Here is a 20,327-nt window from a genome sequence, read left to right as displayed (position 1 = left end):
TTTAGCTAATGTCACTCCTATCTTCAAGGGAGGTAACAGAAGTTGTCCCAATAATAATTATAGGCCTGTTAATCTCACATTCGTTGTGGGAAACTTTTGGAAAGTCTGATAAACGATACTTTGCAAAGTCATTTAACAAAATTTAAAATTTTATCGGATAATCAACATGGTTTCACTATAAAACTAAGTGACACAAATGTAGATTTTAGATAAGATAGAAGCCGTTAAGACAATTTTATTTTTTAAATAGGGTGGATGGCCTATGAAATGGGTTGCCTTCAACAGGTCCCTAAATATCACGTTGCGTTATTTTGAATTCATTAAAAGTAGGAGATTTACAGTGAAAATCTTACAATTCCTGGATAAACCATTTTTCACATATACTCCAGATCTCATATCAATAACATTATGTAGCTTTAACTTTCGAATTCTTCTTTAAAATACAGTTTTGGAACCAGTTTAGTCCTCAAATACATCTAGAAACCCTCATCATGATCTAACATGATACATGATGAACTTAAATGGGTCATCAATATCACATACTTCATATTTATCTTTTATAAGCTTTTGTATGAAAGGATAAGTATTTTCAACACAAACTTCAAATAACAGATATTTTAAAGATTTTCGTTATTTTCTGATATTAACTTTGAATTACCTGGAATTAATTAACTTAGGAATTGATGAAAAAAATCTGTTTACGTAATTTGTACTGCTCTTATTTATTTAAACAAATGAGAATTGGTTTGTTTGTTTCCAGTGTCACACCACGAATCATCCGTGCTCTGCCCATTATGGATATCAAAACCTGGTTTCTAACAGTGTAACTCCAGAGACATTCCGCTGTGCCACTGGGGAGGGAGGAAGAATAAAAACATTATTTGACTTATCATACACAACACGAATTATGCTATTGCGATGATCCTATAAAAACACCTGAACAAATTTCTGATACAAATAGCTTTAATCACTTATGAGGTCCACTGTTTAAAATAATTCGTATTGGGAAATCTTTAATCCCCCTTTTGTATACTATAATTAATCATTTCCATAGTTCCTGTATTAATTCAAGTGTATCTTCAATTGTTTTCTGAATGCGGCTTTCTTCATATAACAGTAGTTTCCTATTAGATATTCATGAGATTGTTCTGGTATATCATATCTTTTAAATACGACTGATGAACCTTGTTATTGATCCATCTGATTGCGAGATATACTTTTTTTTTTTTGCAGCTAATGTAGGCTAAGCATCATAACAATGACAGTAAGTAGGGAAATATAACACTCCTACCTATAAAACTAATAAAAAATAATAAGAAACAAGACACAATTATATATAAAAATCCTGTGCAGACTGGTTCGTAAACTTTCTTCAGTGTTTTTGCTTGGCATCAGACTGAGATCAAGCTGAAGGATATTGAAGTCCTACTACGTTTATAGCTAAAAGAACATGAGACAATTAAAATTTTCATCCTGAGTTCAGCGGCACATGTGCACAGTTGTTTTAAACATGCTTTCGTGGCAAGCAGCTATCAGAATTTGATAAGAGCAGTCTAAATTAGAATTCTGCTAAATAATTAAATCAAATGCTCATGTTTATTAGAACTTGTGATGCCATAAATTAGTGTGTAGACCATAAGGTCTCAACACAAAACAAAAATGCGAAAGTTGAGAACATCCTTTAACTTCACGAACTCGAGAAACCAAATACATTAATTACACAAAACAGAACTAAAAATCTACTGAAATTTTATATAAAGATCAAATGTTTTATCTAAGCGTATTATTGTTGTGATAAAAACTATTCAAAACAAGGTAATCATATGATGTCATCCCTCTCATAGAAACACGCCCTGCGGTGATAAAGCAAACTCTCTAGTAACGCAATTCTCGTGATGACGACCTATTCATCTAAAGTTTCGTAGCAATGCATCCTTTGGTGGCAGACGACCCTCAGTATAGTAGAAAGGCACTAGCTGACAACGCACCAAACGAACAATACCAGCATGAAGCGTCCCATCCAAACAAACTTGTATAGCTCCCAACCATTCATCAAGCCTACTGTGACTATCATGTTCTAAACAAGTTTTTATGTGCAGCAAGAGATGCTTCATGTTGATATACTTCGTTTGCTGTGCTGTCAATTAGTGCCCTTCTACCACATTGGGGGCTGCAATGCTAACTTCAAGAGGTAAGTTTTCAGCTTACTTACTCTCAAATAATAGTACCTTATTTCCTTCTTTTTATTTCAATTATTTTTTTCTTCTTTACTTGGGAAAGTGTCACCTTCCCACAACTGTCTGCAGACAGTGAAGAGTGATATAGATGAGGAACGTTGTGGGCTTGAGCACCCACACCTCGCTCTCATAATTTCTATTTCTAATTCTATATCTACTGCTATTCTTTATTTCTTATGTGAGACTGGCGAACGGAGTTTGATTGATAGACGGAGTATCCGCACCACAATGTGGGTCCTACTTCCCAGTTACCTACAAAACCTAGGGTAGATTTTACATTCCCATTTTTATAGCTTGTACTCTGGGATCCTTCCAATTAGTGCATCGTTTTTTGTTTAATTTATTTTTGTTTCGGATTGTGTTTTTAAGTTATAAACAAACTAATATAAGAGGTTTGGACTTGCTGGTTTTAATGCAGTCCTTTCTTGTGATTTTGCTTATTTAACAGTAAAATGTATTCATTTTCGTTATTCAGATATATATATACATACATACAAACAAGCTAGCGAGTTAAAGCTTTGCTTTATATCAACTTATTTTAATTACCTTTAATTTTAATAGTGGTAATGTTGACGATAAACCCTTGTTACTAATGGTGATAATTTACCTTGAACAAACTATACAATATTATTCAGATGATAACTTCGTGCTGGAACATTTATGTCTCTTAACGATTTTTATAAATTACTAAATTTAGCCTTATCTATCTGTATGTTTGTTAGGTAATGATTCTCCAAGGGCTGCTTCAAACCATTTATTTAACGATTTAAGCAATGAATTTAGTGATTTTGTTTGTCACCCGTGAATAAGTGTCCTGAACTAAGCTATTATCCTATGTAACAGGTGAACTTCTTCAAGGATGTTGGATAATGCTCTTTATTATCGCTTAAAAATATTCTATCCAATATGCTAAGCTATCGTCAATTTTACCTCCATGTTTTCGTAATCTAAATTTCCAATCTCTTTTAATGTAGTTCATGCAAGACAAAACTTGGTGAGAGGGCAAAATGGTTAATACATTTCGTGTTCTCTATCAAATCATAATTGATGTTTTAAAATCAACAAAGTTTGCAATTTTACTTCAACTACTTATAAAATATTTTATGATGGCGTAAGAGGTTTTTTTCAGATAACATTTGATAAAAATGAAAGTAGTAACATAGAATTATCTCAAATCAAACGTGTGATAATAAAATAAGTGAGTTTCATCAAATTTGAATTCAGTGACATTAATGCATTATTCAAATATTCTAAGTCTGCTTTTGGACGTAAGTCAGAATATGCTTGAAAACGGCAAAAGGTATTTAGTTACTAAGCAATTTGGGCCTGGCATGGCCTAGCGCGTTAAGGCGTGCGCTTCGTAATCTGAGGGTCGCGGGTTCGCGCCCGAGTCGCGCTAAACATGCTCGCCCTCCCAGCCGTGGGGGCGTTATAATGTGACGGTCAATCCCACTATTCGTTGGTAAAAGAGTAGCCCAAGAGTTGACGGTGGGTGGTGATGACTAGCTGCCTTCCCTCTAGTCTTACACTGCTAAATTAGGGACGGCTAGCATAGATAGCCCTCGAGTAGCTTTGCGCGAAATTGAAAAACAAACAAACAAACAAAACAATCCACAGTTAAAAAGCTAAACTTTACCACCCTTCGTACAACAGGCAGGTTAAACATAAGTCTAATATCTATAAGAAATATGTTGGTTTGTTTCTTTGAATTTCGCGCGAAGATACACGAGGGCTATCTTCGCTAGCCGTCCTTAATATAGCAGGGTAAAACTAGGGGGGAAGTCAGCTAGTTATCACTACCCGCCCCAAAGTCTTGGACTACTCTTTTATCAACGAACAGTGGGATTGACTGTCACATTATAACGTACCCACGTCTGAAAAAGGAAGCATATTTGGTATGACGGGGATTCAAATCTGCGACCCTCAGATTAGAAGTTGAGTGTCTTAACCACCTGGGAGAAATTTGAGAGCAAATACATTTAAATGATTCTTTACTTACATTTTCCAATAGAAATTTCAATATCCATAAAAGAATAGCTTTCGCAGTGGCATTTAGATTATAAGAATGTTTACTGGTATTAAAATTATGGTGGATATTATGTACGTATTGCAAAGGTACTATGGTACTTTGTTATTACATATATACTATAATTTCAATGAATTATATTAAAAGCAGTACTGAGACCAATAAATCATTTGGTTGCTTTGAAATAAGCGCCTTTCAATGTGATTCTACTATATCTAACACTTCCATCGGTAAAGGCCCGGCATGGCCGAGCGTGTTAAGGCGGGCGACTCGTAATCTGAGGGTCGCAGGTTCGAATCCCTGTCGCGCCAAACATGCTCGCCCTTTCACCCGTGGGGGCGTTATAATGTGACGATTAATCTCACTATTCGTTGGTAAAAGAGTAGCCCAAGAGTTGGCGGTGGGTGGTGATGACTGACTGCTTTCCCTCTAGTCTTACACTGCTAAATTAGGGATGACTAGCGAAGATAGGATTCGTGTAGTTTTGCGCGAAATTCAAAACCAATCAAATTAAAAGCTATATCCTTAAAAAGCAAAGAACAAAAATAAATGAGGTTGAAAAGAAGTTATTCCGACTGTCAAACAATATTGAGTGCAAAGAGCCAGATAGGAGTAATGCTCTTTTTACATATATACTTTTGTACGATGTAGAGCATTTGTCATCTGGCCTTTACTTAGTAGAACCACGTCCTGTCTTTTTTTTTCTTTTTGAATTTCGCGCAAAGCTACACGAGGGCTATCTGCGCTAGTCGTCCCTAATTTAGCAGTGTAAGACTAGAGGGAAGGCAGCTAGTCATCACCACCCACTGCCAACTCTTGGGCTACTCTTTTACTAACGAATAGTAAAATCGTTACTATTTTAGTATATACTGGAATCGTAACATTATAACGTCCCCATGGCTGAAAGGGCAGGCATGTTTGGTGCGACCCTCATATTACGAGTCGAACGCCTTAACCACGCCCTGTCTTAGTAATTCTTTAACAATCAGAAAGGCGACCTCAAACTCGAGAGCCTTCTGTCATTTCGCAACAATTTTATTATATATTCTTTCTCACCACATTCTTAGAATTATTTTTTTAGACATGGTAACAACTAGGAAAAAACATGGAATCGACAACATCGAAATTTTCAAACAAAGTAAAGAAGAAAAACCTTTTAAGTTGAGATGTACAATAAGATACACTGACAGTTTCAGGACTGGAAAGTTGATTTCTTCATTAAAAGTTATTATTAATCAACCTTTAGCATCAACGCACAAATCGTGATTAAAACAATTAGCGATAACGTATAACTTTTGAAGTGGCACTGATTTTATATTCTAAAAACTGTTTTGAAGTATTTTAAAATAAAAAAAATATAAAACAAAATGTTCTACAAGTACTAGCGATTTATTATATTCGTAAAGTTTATAATAGAGGACTGTCTAAAATTGTTCCCCAACCTAAAGCCATGAACTTGAAATAAATTCAGAATAACAAGTATTGAAGGCTACTGTGATTTTATTTAACGTATGTCAATTAAGGTTAAATTTGTTTTTTCTTGTATCTTTAGAATTTTCTGCAATACTCAACGACAAAGCAGAACTAGTCTTAACTGTTACTAAAGTCTTCACTCCCCATAACTAACAATCAATTTGTTCTTATTCATTTATACTTTAAATGTTTTTGTAAAAAAAAGTTTAATGTAAGTTTGTTCTTTTATAGTAGAACTACACAATGGAGTATTTACGTTCTGCACACCGAAAGTAATAAAACCTCGGATCTTAGGTTCGTATGTCCTTAACCTTACTACTGACTGACCCACAGAGGGACGTGCAGGGATTATTCCTGTAGATAATTTGCGTCTGTGTAAACAGGAAATTCTTCCGTGTCGTACCCTTTTGCGGCGAGATTATCTACGTTTACCTTCCTATGTTTTCCATTTCATTATGTTATCCGTTGGAAGATTATTTACCAACGTAGCCCTGACCCTCTAAAAATTGTAGGAAGTTTTGGAATTTACTTATATATCAGATTTACCGTTATACGTTTATTTTAGTGCCTACGTTTGATTTATTGTAGTTTTCTTTTTTACACGACTAAGGTTGTTGAACACATATTGCGCAAGTTCCGCCTGTTCTCGAAACTTGTAACGATCAACAATGTATTGTGTGTGTTTATGTAAATAACATCAGTGATTGAAACTGTCGCGTGCTGAAACATATTTCAAAATCCTCTAGTGTCGCGTGGTTGGTATATATAAAAACCGACACGCCGAGAGAGACAGAGAAAGATATTGTTATTAGCTATGATCAGTAGTGCGTTATAGGTCTAGGAAATTAAAACCGTTCAACAAAGAGAGAATTACTTCGGGCTTTATTGTTTCTACCAGGACATTACAAATCTCCATCACTGGAAGAAGTGAACTTGTAAAATGTGAGACTAGCCAAGAAAGACGTCGGTTACGGAGACCAACCGATCTACCATACTCATGCAAGGTGTGTGACATTATTAACTCAAAATTAATTTGCTGGTCGTGAACCTGGATCGTCGATAAAATATTAAGTTCTGGACTGGATATAGAAATCATTATTGTTTGTAAGTTTGTAAAACTGTTGTATGTAAACTTTCATTTGTAATAACTACACTGCACAACAAAGTTTTTGCTTTTTGAACACTGTTGGATGTTCCTTATAGATTTTTGGCTGCTGATCCGGAAAATCACATCCAAATTTGCCAGTTTCATCGAAATCTTCAGTTTTGTCATGTTTTTTCTTATATTTGTGCCCAAAATTTTTTGTTTCTGTAAGAGACCTTTGAACAATGTTTAGTGTAGTCTGGGCATGTCCAGGCATGAAATCAGGCCAGGTTGGAAGCTTTTCTGCGGAAGTATGCAGCCCGGAGCCAGCTTTACACTGTCTCAGCAGGCTATAAAAGTGGCTTGCATACATAGATGCTGCTCACTGGATTAATATAGACCTTATAGTGTGTACGTATTGTTTCAGAATATAGCATTGCCTCAGTAGCACTGTAACAAGTTAGATGTTATAAACGTTTTTCAGGACGATTGATGTCGGTCATTATGTCTCGTCAATGTCGTAACAGCAGCGATACATTCTGCTATATCTGTGGCGAGTATACGCTTGTTCATCAGAGACTCTCAATGACTGCTCTTGTGAAGAAAGCATATCATCTGTACTTCGGCTGTAAAATTGGTGATCAAGACCAGAAATGGGCGCCTCACATTTGTTGTGCGAAATGTGCTGTCTGTCTGAGAGCTTGGCTCAGAGGCACTCGAAAGACAATGCCATTTGCCGTCCCAATGATATGGCGAGAACAGAAAGACCATGTGACGGACTGTTACTTCTGTCTGACTAATGTATCTGGTTTCTATGCCAAAAACAAGAAGTCAATTGAATACCCTAATCTGCTTTCAGCAGTGAGACCCGTGCCACATGACGACAGTCTTCCAATTCCGAAACAACCTGAGGAATGGACCTTAGACGAACCAGATGAAGAAACTGTAATGCAGGGAACTGGCAGTGACATTGATCCGGATTTTGAACCGTGCTCCTCAGGCGATCCACATCTCATAACACAGTCAGAATTAAACGATCTGGTCAGAGATTTGGGTTTGTCAAAAGCAAAAGCCGAATTGCTGGGTTCGAGACTGCAGGACCTGGTGTTTGGTATCACCAGGTACGAGAATTTCTGTTTTTCGAAGCCGCCAAGATGACATAACCAAATTCTTTGCATAAGTTGACAGTCTCTGTTTCTATGCTGACATCGAAACATTGTTCTCTGCTTTGGGTTGTGACCATGACCTGCAAGAGTGGCGTCTCTTTATCGATTCATCAATGTTAAGCCTCAAATCTGTTCTGTTACACAATGACAACGTTCACCCTTCAATACCTGTTGGCTATGCAGCACACATAAAAAGAAACCTATGAGAACATGGATATGTTGCTGAAACACATCCAGTACAGTAAGTACGAGTGGAATATCTGTGGAGATCTGAAAGCCGTTGCTCTGTTACTGGGACTGCAACTCGACTATACAAAGCACTGTTGTTTCATCTGTGAATGGGACAGTCGTGCAAAAGAGTCATATTATTCTAGACAGAGCTGGCCACTATGTAAAAAGTTAGTTCCAGGACAGAAAAATGTGGCGCATGAACCGCTTGTCGACCCGGCAAATAGTTTTGCCTCCTCTTCAGATAAAATTGGGACTTATGAAGAATTTTGTGAAAGCAGTGAACAAAAAAGGCGAAGGTTTTCGTTATTTAAGACAGACGTTCCCAAGAATAACTGAGGCCAAGATCAAAGAGGGTATTTTTGTTGGCCCTCAGAACAGACATGTTATGAGTGACAAGCGGTTCGAAGATCTCAGTGATCTGTTAGTTGGGCCGGAAAAGATTGCCTGGAAAGCCTTCAAAAACGTTGTTGACAATTACAGAGCCCCACATTACATTAAGCTGGTAGACAAACTTCTCAAAGCATACAAAACAATGAAGTGCAACATGTCATTCAAGATTCATTTTCTCCATTCACACATGGACTTCTTCTCCGCAAATCTCGGTGCTGTCAGTAACGAACACGGTGAAAGGTTTCACCAGGACATTGCTACAATGGAAAAACGATATCAAGGCAACTGGAATCCGTCAATGCTTGCTGACTACTGTTGGACACTGCAACGTGATGCACCGGACATTGAATACAAACGAAAATCATGAGCAAAACACTTTTAATTATGTTGAACTTAATAGCGTATTAGAAACATAAACGCAATTAAATACGTTATTGCCGGTAAACAGTTAACTGTCTATTTCTCAGAGTTCCTACGTGATGAAGCAAAACCAAAACTATATTTGTGCATACCTACCAGGTACCTGTCACAATCAGCAAAAACTTTTCAAAAAAATTATTGTCCAGTGCTATTAGTAATAACCGTTATTATAAATTATATTGTTTTTATGTGTGTATCAATCTTGTTGGTAAATGACATAAACTTAATACATATTAACAATTAATTAATTGCTAAATTAAAATTTCCGAAACAAAGTTTTAATACATAACAGCGGTTACTCCTGTATTTATGAGCACTTTTGTTCTTCATTGTAATCACACTGTATACGGTTGTCTTAAAATCTGTCAGATGTCTAGATTCTTACTTAACTCTGAATTCATACCACTGATTATCTACAACTGTAAAAAACAAATACAAATAGAACAATACAGTTGCTCGATTTCTGTAAAACAAACATCACTATAAAAATATAGGTTAGGCCTCAGGAACAGCTCTTAACTCATTCCGCATTTTTTTGTCTGCACGAAAGCTTGTCCCTGAAGAAAAATTACTAAAACTATTTGTTTCATTTTTCTTTTATTCTCATTAAACCACATCTACATTTAAAGAATTGTCTTTATCAGTAACAATATTAAAAATAACTTGGAAATACAAGACAACAGAGGGAACGCTGTATCTACCAACGTCGTTTTCCAACAGACGTCCTCTTAGTATTAAGCGTTGCCACTGTGGAAATTGGGTTCTGCCTTTGTGGACAGTAGCTGACAGTGTGAGCATAGTCTCCGCCTTGGTTGTTACAGATGGGGCAGTTGTAAGCACGCAACACAGGGCACACCACACGTCCTTCTTTATCCCTCAACATGTGGTTTTCACAAAACTCCGCATCTTCCCCATTTTTCTTACAAAACACGCAAAACATTTGACGGTATTTATTTGTCACCTTCCTTGATTCCCATGTCCGTTGTCGCAACTTACCGGAAGGGTCATGAACTTCATCACGGTTCAAATGGAGATAATTTTCCTCGGTTTCTAAAGAAAACGTGTAAAATTGCTAACTAGTTTATTATAGCCATTTCTCTTGAGTAAATATGCTCTGTATTTGCATTAGCAAACTGGTTTAAAACAACATTGGTAAATAGGTTGTAAAATAAAAATCTAAACAGTTATAAAACAATCTCTTCCAAAGAATACTAATTTTATAGCGTTTGTTCCCAAGTCGAGTGTATAACTTACACTTGAAATTGTTCGAAAACTGTACAACGACACCCACAATATTAATAGTATACGTACTTGTATATTAAGAAATTTCTCATTAGAGATTAATTTGTTATACTAAACAGCGGTATTAAACACGCATAGTTCATGAAAATTGCGATGTACTAAATGTATCTCTCGCATCGCTAATTAAACCTTGAGTACAGCATTTTCAACCACATGAACGTTTCAAGCCTTAAAATATAAATTTAAGCCGATTATTAGACGCATTAGTATATAGTTAAACACTTAGTATATAACTCTCAGCTGCATCACTAATTCAACTCTTACTACAGAACACTAAGCTACATCTCTGGTTCTATCCTAAAAGTACATTTCTACACCACATTACTCATCCAACCCTTAGTACGGAACACTGAGCTACATCTCTGGTTCTATCCTAAGAGTACATTTCTAAACCACATTACTCATCCAACCCTTAGTACGGAACACTGAGCTACATCTCTGGTTCTATCCTAAGAGTACATTTCTAAACCACATTACTCATCCAACCCTTAGTACAGAACATTAAGCTACATCTCTGGTTCTATCCTAAAAGTACATTTCTAAACCACATTACTCATCCAACCCTTAGTATGGAACACTGAGCTACATCTCTAGTTCTATCCTTAAAGTAATTTTTAAGCCACATCACTAGTCCAACCCTTAGTACAGAACACCAGTCATTAGTTAGCTTTTACCAGATCTTATGTTTATATCTGACAATATCTACACTGCACTTGCAGTTACTCGAGTATTTATTAGTACTTTTATTTTACTTTGTAACCACACATTTGGTTTTAACTGCAACTCTGTAGACATTTGTGTTAATATCTGTCAGATGTCTAGATTCTTACTTAACTCTGCATCCATACTACTACAACTGTAAAAACAAATACAACCAGAACAATACAGTTGCTCAGTTTCTGTAAAACAAACATAACTATAAAAATGTCGTTTCGGCCTGAGGAACAGCTCTAAACTTCCTCTTTTCTTGTCTGGATGAAAACTTGTCCCAGAAGGTGCAGGACTAAAACTAACTGTTTCATTTTTCTTTTATTCTCAGTAAACCACATGTTTACATTTAAAGAATCTTATTTTTCGCATCTGAAACAATATTCAAAACAACTATTAGAGGTACAATATAACAGAGGAAACGAAACGTTGGATCTACCAACGTTGTTTTCCAATACAATAAACGTCACATCACTAATTCAACCTCATACAGAACCCTTGAGCTCCATCTCTAGTTCAGTACTTACTACAGAACTCTAAGCCGCATAACTAGTTCAACCTTTAATATACCAACTCGTATCACATCACTAATTTAACCTCAGTATAGAACTATGAGACCCATAATTGGTCCAGTACTCAGTACAGAACTCTGAGCAACTTTACTGGCTCTACCATTAGTACAGAGCTGTGAACCACATCACTAGTTCAAACGTTAGAAACTAGTTCTGAACCAGCTCTCAAGTTCAATGCAGCGTGGAACTCTAAGCAGCACCACTAGGTCAAACTTTAGTATGGTATTCCAAGTCACAACACAAGTTCAACCCTAAGTATAGAACTCCGACCCACATCACTAATTCAACTGTCGGTGCATAACTTTTAATTGTATCTGTAATTTCATGCTTGGTACAGAACTATCATAGGCATCAGAAATTCAACACTTATTACAAAATTCTGAGAATCATCACTAGTTCAACCCTTAATATAGAACTCTGAGCTGCGTGTTACGTATTGTTATTTACTTCGGATGAGTCTCTGATTTATTGTATCACGTATCTTAACGTATTACTATTTCAAATAACAGGAAATTTTAATATTAATTAAATGTAATTATATATCAAATATATGATACTTGCCAACTTTATTTTTAACACAAATATATTTTGATAAAAACAAATATAAAATAATACAATTTATAATAACGATTATTACTAATAGTTATTAGAAATGATTATATAATTAATATACAACAGTATTTACAAACTTACAGACAATACTGGGTCTTATATCCAATATAGAAGTGAATATTTTTTCGACGATCCAGGTCCACGACGAGCAAATTAATTCTGAGTTAACGTTGTTACAAATCGCTTAAGCAAACAATGTCTTTCTTGATTAGCCTTACACCAGTTAAAAGCTCATTTCTTACCATGGTAGAAGAAATTTAAGTCCTCATAGAAATATTAACGTTCGAAGTAATTCACTGAAATTGCAAAGTTTGTAATGTTCGAAATCTATAAACATTCCTGGTCTGATTCTGTAGTTTTCCGATTAATAGGCGTTAATCACAATTATAGCTTTCTAGGCCTAGAGCACAATGACTGTAGCTGACCAATAATATTCTTCTCTCTCGGTGCGTCAGATTTTATGCAACAATCACCAAAGACACAGAACCAACAGACACAAAAGGTCTAACTAAATTCCTCCCTGACTACATCAGCCTTTTTATTAGTGGCCAAATCAACAACATCGGGTGATCTGGTGAAATTACGTCAATATGTGGTTACAAGCACACTTAGCTGTTCCCGCCTTTTCTTTTTTTAAACTGCAACAATCGCACATAATATAACCATGTTTTTTTAAATAAATGGCAGACAGGCCTTGATGAAGTTTCATCCTGAAAATCTGAAAATTTCGAAACAGAAGTGCTGGATTTTTTAGAGGAATCTTCAACGTTAGTATATTGAACCGGAACGAGTTTTTGCTGGGCGACAGGAATTTTTTATGAAAAGTGGTCTTACGTGTTAAAGTATAATCATCGGAAAGAGTACCTGCTTCCTATAGTGTTTCAACTTTCTTTACTTCCAAATAAGTTTTGAGGTCGTCAATTGTTCACTGTTTCATTCAGACACAATTGTCTTAGAATTCTGCTATCAATCAAAATAAACATATTTTCCGTGGACGATTTCCATATAAGTTTAACTATCTTGCTTGCAATAACCTCAAAACTAGTGGCGACAAGCCTCCTGTACTAACTTGTTATTTTAAGAATAGCTCTTCCAACTTTATCATAATCTGGAAAATTTATTCCAGAGAGAGCAGAATAAGTTTCTGGCCCTTAACAGTCTAAACATTCTAATAATAATGACCATTTACCGATGGGCCATTCCATGGTTTGGGCAACCTTTTTAAAATGTTGGAAATATTTACTAACTTCATATTTATTAAATGAACTTGACTGTGTTCCAAGTTGTCATTTTGCCTTGTTCGTTCGAAGTTGAATCGAATTTCCGCTTCGTTCAGCCTAATTTCCTTCTCAACTTCGATACAGACTTGTTCAGCATCGAGATGTTTACTTTCCCTTTCCACGGGTTTGTCTATCTAATTTTCGGCTTCGATACGGCCTTAATCTTTTTGGGCTGGAATTCTTTGAATTTTAATTGGATTTCTAACTTATCTTCACTACTTAACTCTGGTTGGCTAGTGAAATCACTAGAGTATTTCTCTAATGTTTCATTGGACAACAAATCATCATCAACTAATATTTAAACAATACGCTTTTTAGTTCATTTTTTCTCATTGATTTTTTAACCCTAATTCTAAGATTTTGGCAATTTCAAGCAATTTACTTTTGTTATATTTACAGAGATGTCAACTATTTCAAATGATGGTAGACAGAGCCCTTTCACAGTTTTGGTCCTTTCAGATTTGCCAGAAACAAGACAATCTGGTGAACGAGGCCTCTTTATTTTCCACTTGTAAACGATCGTATTGGTGTTTCTATGCTGCTTAGAAAACGAGAAATACCCATCTACGCGAGCGCTGATTGGCTGACAAGCACTGATGACGTAACTATGGATCCCCCACGTACCCAGTATGGAGAAGCACCGCACTCAAACTATTGGTAGACGTCGGAGATACAAATATTTTTTTATTATTTCAAGCACAAACATGATTATCGCAAGTAGCTATTTGGACTATGTCTTTTATTTATTATCAAAATTTATTTGTATCTCAGTAGAAATTTTCTTTTCACCTCTTTCAAGCCTTGAGGGAACAATTTATCACTTTATTGTATAGGCCTATATAATATATAATAATTTGGAAAATGCAACAAGTCGTAATATTTGTCTGTATGAGCGTATAGTCGTAATGTATACACCAAAATCGTAATGATTACGCTCAAATTGTAATGGTTGGCATCTCTGTATTTGTCTTAGTTGGTCGAGGGAGAGTGTTTCAGGAAAAACTTGATACTCAGACATAATCAAATGTTGTTGGCGCTGACAAATACAGAAATAATTATGATATGAATTTTAATTTACTTCAAATTTTGTCTCTGATCCATGATCCTGACAAGTCCCTAATTTATATTGTTAAGTATTATAGTTATTAAGATTTCAAATAACCGGAAATCTGAATCTTAATTTAGGAGTTAATTAAATGTTTATATCCATCAAATGTATGATATTTGCCAAGAAAACTGATACACACAAATATATTTTAATATACAAAAAACAATACAATTTATAATAACGGTTATTTTTAATAGTTATTACAAATGATGGTTTATATACAAGAGTTCTTACAAAATTACAGACACTATTGAGTCTTATATCTTGTCTGAAACTGAATCTTTCATCGACGTTCAGAGAGAACAAATTATTTCTTCGTTGATGCACCTGTGCACTTCTTTTGATGGCTGACTAAACTTGAAGCAACTGTATATTTTGTCGTCGACAATATCTAATGTCCTAATATAATACTAACGACCGAAGTTAATTCACTGGAGTTAAACGGTTTGTGTATGTTCAAAATCTACATACGTTCCTGGCCCACTTCTTTGGTTTTCCGATGAATAAGCTTTAATCACAATTACCGCTTCCGAGGCCTATATCACACTGACAGTAGCTGGCCAATAATATTAAAAAAAGTCTCTCGGCACGTCGGTTTTTATATACCAATTACTCGAGTTTCTAGAAGTTTCAACAATGTTCGGACACGCTAGCGTTTTCGCAAAACAAATATTGTTGATTCTTACTCTAAAGGATCTTTCACAAATTTCGAGAACAGGCGGGACTAGCGCAGTACACAGCCAACAATAACGTCACATGCAATAAAGAAAACTATACTGAAACAAGTGTAGGCACTAAAATAAAGAAATAATACTTCATACTGAAGTCCGATGGTTTTCTCGGAGAAAAGTGCTTGCTCGGTTTTACGAACTGCGAAAGGAGATATGTTTTTTTTTATCTGAATATTATTTTGAACTTGCATACAAATTAAGAGAAAAATACTGGATATAGAAAGTGGCTTACCTTTCGGACATATCTGCTTATTACTTAAATGAAGTGAACGCTACAATACAGGGTACGAGGGTAATGTACTCCAAAGCTCAGATTAAAATGAAAGAGCTTCAACGTAAGATAAAACTTTGGGGTGAATGTATACTTATGGAAGAACTTGATTACTTCGAAACATCTGTTGTTGTTTTTTTTTAATTATAAATGAAATTTCGTTAAGTGAAGATGCAAAGGTTTCAGTCTTGTAGCACATACCTGATTTGTGTACAACTACTGGGGAGTACTTCCCTCCTCATTTAGAAAATTTACTATGGATTCAAAATCCCTTTGTTGACTCAGCAAATAGCAACGATTTGTCTTTGAAAGAGAAAAAACAGCTTACAGAAACTCAACTGATTACACTCTAAAAACAAAATTTCAGCAGGAATAAATTACATAGTTTTTTTTTCAAATGGCTATAGAATATCCTGAAATAAGTAACAGAGCTTTGAAAATTTTGATGCGTTTTCCAACAACATATCTTTTTGAGAACAATTTTCACTGTATACAGTTACAAAGACCAAATTTAGAAAGAGGCTAAATATTGAAGATGACTTGTGCTTACACATAAAAACCGTAACTTCAAATATTGAACTACTTTGTGAACAAAAGCAAGCCCATTCGAACCACTAATAAATATATAAGTACACTGTACTCTTGGTTAGTTAGTTAGTTATCACCATTAGATTCCATCTAGGAACATTGGGCCGCAATCGCTTGCGGATTCTTCAACAAGTATTTAAGTGAGTAGGTTGTTAGCCCACTGCACCAAGCCGTCCCTAATTTAGCAGTGTAAGGCTAGAGGGAAGGCAGATAGTCATCACCACCCACCGCCAACTCTTGGGCTACTCTTGTACCAACGAATAGTGGGATTGACTGTCTCATTATAACGCCCCCACGCGCTAGGCCATGCCAGGCCCACACTGTACTCTTACTGATATAAATTTTTCAAGCAGAAAGTTTTGAACAAGTAGAAGTAAACTTGTTTCTTTAAATATTGATATTTTTAATTAATTTATATTCTAAAAGCTTGATGTAAACTTTTTCTAGTGCTAGTGACCGACTGTTTGTATTTTTAGTGTTTTGTTTTTTATTTACCCCTTCAGAATGTATTTTCTTTCTGATGTGAAGCTTCGCAGGTCTAAAAGGTTTGGGAACCCCTAGTATAAACTACAGAGGAAGAACACGCACAAGCAATTTATCGGTTAATTATTCTGGTTCAACATCAGTTTTATTACACAAGTTACATTGATTGAAACGTCATACTTGTCTTATATTTTATTGTAAAAGCTTAAACTTGTAATAAAATAACACTTTTAATATTTAAGTATGTTCAAGACGAAATTATCAAACCGTTTTCTTCATTCACAAATTAAAAATTAGTTGTCACTATTGTAGACATAGATGTCATTAAGTTTTAAACAGAGGTCAACAGCACGCTACCGCTAATAATTCAAGGATTCACTGTCACTTTAAATTTTGTTACATTGACAGCTGAATTAGGCGCGTTGTCCATTGTTTGTTATAAACTCTAAAACTGTGAACTTGCAATATACATTGTTCTTTTTTTGTATTGTGAAATATTTTTGTCTTGTTCTTCAGCTCAACTGTTAAACCTATTCGGAATAAGCACCCACACATGAGATACAGCGAATTACTCGTTTTTTGTCGAGTTCCGGACTTGCTTGCTTTGTCCGAATCACTCTTCCTCTCGATATACGCGTTCAACAACAGTGTAGGACCGTTCCACCCCTTGAGATACACATACCACAACAGTATGGGTTGTGAATGAAAGATGTAGATAGGAAAACAACATTATTAACAAATAATGCATTATTGTTAGAACAATGAGAGATACACATACTACAACAGTATGGGTGTGAATGAAAGATGTAGATAGGAAAACAACCTTATTAACAAAAGATATATTATTGTTAGAACACTGATAATATTACTTTAAAAAGAACGATTTAGTAGAAGTAGTTATTGACATCCTTGTAATAAATTATTATTGTTATCATGTAACCCAACAGAAACAAATTCTCACATCGGTAGTGACAGCTCTGCATTCATGAATTTATACAAGGTTTCAGAATGCAATTTGTTCGATGTATTATAGTCCTAAAATGGCTGTTCCGGTGAACGATCCGATGTGTTCTGAACTGGACAGTGTAGTACTTTTACCCGATCACATTTCTTTTATTATACAGTACCATCAAGTTCATGCCTTTACGCTGGTTCGTGTATTTTGGGTTGTTATATTAACATTTGTATTTCCAAAAGTAACCAAATAAATAATCGAAGTAAAGAAAAATTCCATAGACCACGTACTAATTTTTTATGTGTACATTCCAAATGAGTAATAATGTGAAATAGTTCAAAATACAATGAAGTTCGTTTTAGTGCTCCTTCCGAGCATTTTTGTGTTGGTCCAGCAACATTTTTTATTTATAACAGAAAATTAATTGTGCTGTAATGCTTACTCTAGTTACCATTTACCACATGAAGAAAGAATAAAAGTTCACGATTTTTAAGTGAATCGGAGTTGTTTTTGTTGTCCGTCTTGCAAATGTTTCCTTGGTGTGGCTTTCAAACATACCCTCTTCTCGTCAGGCTCTGGTATTAATCAGTATTAATCACGTTAGCAGCACCTTACTGCCAATAATCTGAAGTAATCATCATTATTTCTTATTTTATAACATGCAGGCAGCTGAATCAGTGAATGTTTGAAGCATGTTATCATGAGAGCATATATGATTGAGCTGATGGTAATTTAACTACAGCTTTTTATGCCATTTCTTTCGAGATTATTGACACAAGCAAACATTGTGTATAGCGTTAGAGACTGGAAAATCCATATTTTAAGAATATGGACTATGGCAATCCTGCAGTAATTTTAGCTCTCAGAATCAGGATTATGTGTCCTTAAGGCATAACATTAATTTCTAATATTAACACTAAAGACACGTAATTGAATTTCTGAAGCCACAAAGTGATGCCTTGTTTGCTTTTTGTTGTTTTATTATACGACTGCCACAAACCTGCCAGTACGCGCCCAAAATCCAAACGAGTTATGACAGTCTTGACTGTTTTAATGTGTATGTGTAGGTGAGAACAGTCGATATTGCTATATTATTACTATTACTTAAAATAGTGTATGGACACGTGTTCGTTGGCTTTTTCGTCTTAAAGAAGTCCATAGGCTGCAATAGGCGTAGCGTATATGTTTTCAGCCAATCCACACGACTGTCATAAATTCTATCTTTAAATTACGAGTTTCAAGTACCGTAACACTAAACACAGCTATTATTTATAAATATAAACTGAACCAAATAACTAGATGGTACATACAATCTATAAATATAAAAAAACATGCAAAGAAGTAATATTTACCTTTCAAAGGTTTACAACTGTTGCGGTTAGAAAGAGCATTTGGAAATAATCGTAACAGTTCCTTGAACATAGAACTGTTTGTAGGATACAGTGAATAAAAGAAATCTACCCGTTTCTTTTCTTCGCAGGTTTCCATAACCACGTTACAAATTATTAACGCAATACTGAAACAACTAGTCCTAACAATAACTATTTAATATCATACGGTTGCCGCCCCTTCAAGGAACTAACCAATAGATGAACAACATAAAAAAAAAGTAGTTGTGTAATTATTAGTATTTACGTTTGTTAATATCGTAAATGTATCTGTTGAACAGATCATCATACGAAAGGTAAGATTACTGAGAATTCCTGAGAAAATAAACGATGCCCTTAAAGAATCTACGAGTATACCTTTGCATTGTATAACAAAAATCTAACATAATGTATATCCAGGAAATTGAAATACGAGAAGGAAGAATTATTTTGTCACGTTTGACAAATAATCTACAAGTTACGGATTTGAATCTCGTTTCATTTGTGTGGGCGTTATAGTATAACGGTCGACACTTCTTTTCGTTGCTAAAGAGGAGACCAATATTTGGCGGTGTGTAATGTTGACTAGCCTCCTTCCCCTTGGTCTAGTACTTCTAAACTAGGGACGGCCCTCGAGTATCTTTAAGCGAAATTCAACAAATAAATAATCATCACATGTTAAAGAAACTAAATATGTATAAGTTGTTCTGAGCACGTGGTTTAATTTCATGCTATTTTTCGCTAGTGACGTTTAATCTTATAGAGCTGTTTTAGTTTGTTTTAATGTAATGGAAATATATATTTTCTTACTGAACTAATAATTACTCTACACCCTTACAATTCCAAAAACTTTTATAAAACTATGTTTTAAAGACGCTGTTTACTTTTAAATGTTTTTATTGACAATTCTCTCAATTTGCATATATCTTACTTCAGGAACAGAATATCCCTCACGATTCTCAAACAAATATAATACCGCTAGGAAATGTTTTTGAAGAAAAGTTAATTAATATTGACATTTTCATACATAAATTTGATGAGATAAAAATGATTGTCACGTCTGACTTCCACATGTGCAGTCTTCTAAAGTAGCAGACTTGGCAAAAATACTGAACGTAACAAAGAGTTTTCTGTGGGAAGATCCACTTGTCGAAATTCCCACGGTTCGATCAATGCAGTGAAGCTGTCTGGAAAGCAGATTTATAAAGTGGATGATCACAAAAAGGCATAAAAATAGTTTTATAGGTTTAGATATTTCGGAAACTTGACTACTGTTACGAAACAGAAAGACTACTTAATTTCTGTGTAAGGATATAAAAAATA

The 20,327-nt window shown here is 35.1% G+C and overlaps 2 protein-coding genes across 2 annotated transcripts; one reads left to right on the top strand and one right to left on the bottom strand.

Moving 5' to 3' along the window:
• The first annotated feature begins 1,810 nt into the window (after window positions 1–1,810).
• LOC143253668 (uncharacterized) lies at window positions 1,811–9,196 on the top strand. The gene is made up of 2 exons (XM_076507874.1): window positions 1,811–2,191; window positions 5,968–9,196. The coding sequence occupies exon 2, from the start codon at window positions 7,313–7,315 to the stop codon at window positions 7,976–7,978; it is 666 nt and encodes a 221-aa protein (XP_076363989.1). The 5' UTR covers window positions 1,811–2,191; window positions 5,968–7,312; the 3' UTR covers window positions 7,979–9,196.
• A 282-nt stretch (window positions 9,197–9,478) lies between these two features.
• On the bottom strand, window positions 9,479–19,149 carry LOC143251462 (nanos homolog 3-like). The gene is made up of 2 exons (XM_076502758.1): window positions 18,990–19,149; window positions 9,479–10,077 (listed from the first exon to the last, which is right to left on the bottom strand). Exons 1-2 carry the CDS (start codon window positions 19,123–19,125, stop codon window positions 9,725–9,727), a joined length of 489 nt encoding a protein of 162 aa, XP_076358873.1. The 5' UTR covers window positions 19,126–19,149; the 3' UTR covers window positions 9,479–9,724.
• Between the last annotated feature and the right edge of the window lie 1,178 nt (window positions 19,150–20,327).

This window comes from Tachypleus tridentatus, chromosome 6, assembly GCF_004210375.1.
Source record: "Tachypleus tridentatus isolate NWPU-2018 chromosome 6, ASM421037v1, whole genome shotgun sequence".
In the NCBI taxonomy this organism is placed as follows: Eukaryota; Metazoa; Arthropoda; class Merostomata; order Xiphosura; family Limulidae; genus Tachypleus; species Tachypleus tridentatus.
The sequence above is the reverse complement of the archived record's forward strand: the minus strand, read 5'-3'. Positions and strand labels throughout refer to the sequence as shown.

What these genes read in the sequence shown, in the direction of transcription:
- LOC143253668 (XM_076507874.1), top strand. Translation starts at nt 7,313, where the DNA reads ATGTCGGTCATTATGTCTCGTCAATGTCGTAACAGCAGCGATACATTC.
- LOC143251462 (XM_076502758.1), bottom strand. Translation starts at nt 19,125, where the DNA reads ATGGAAACCTGCGAAGAAAAGAAACGGGTAGATTTCTTTTATTCACTG. An exon ending in CAGTTGTAAACCTTTGAAAG is followed by an intron (nt 10,078 to 18,989) that starts GTAAATATTACT and finishes CGTTTTCTTTAG; the next exon opens with AAACCGAGGAAAATTATCTC.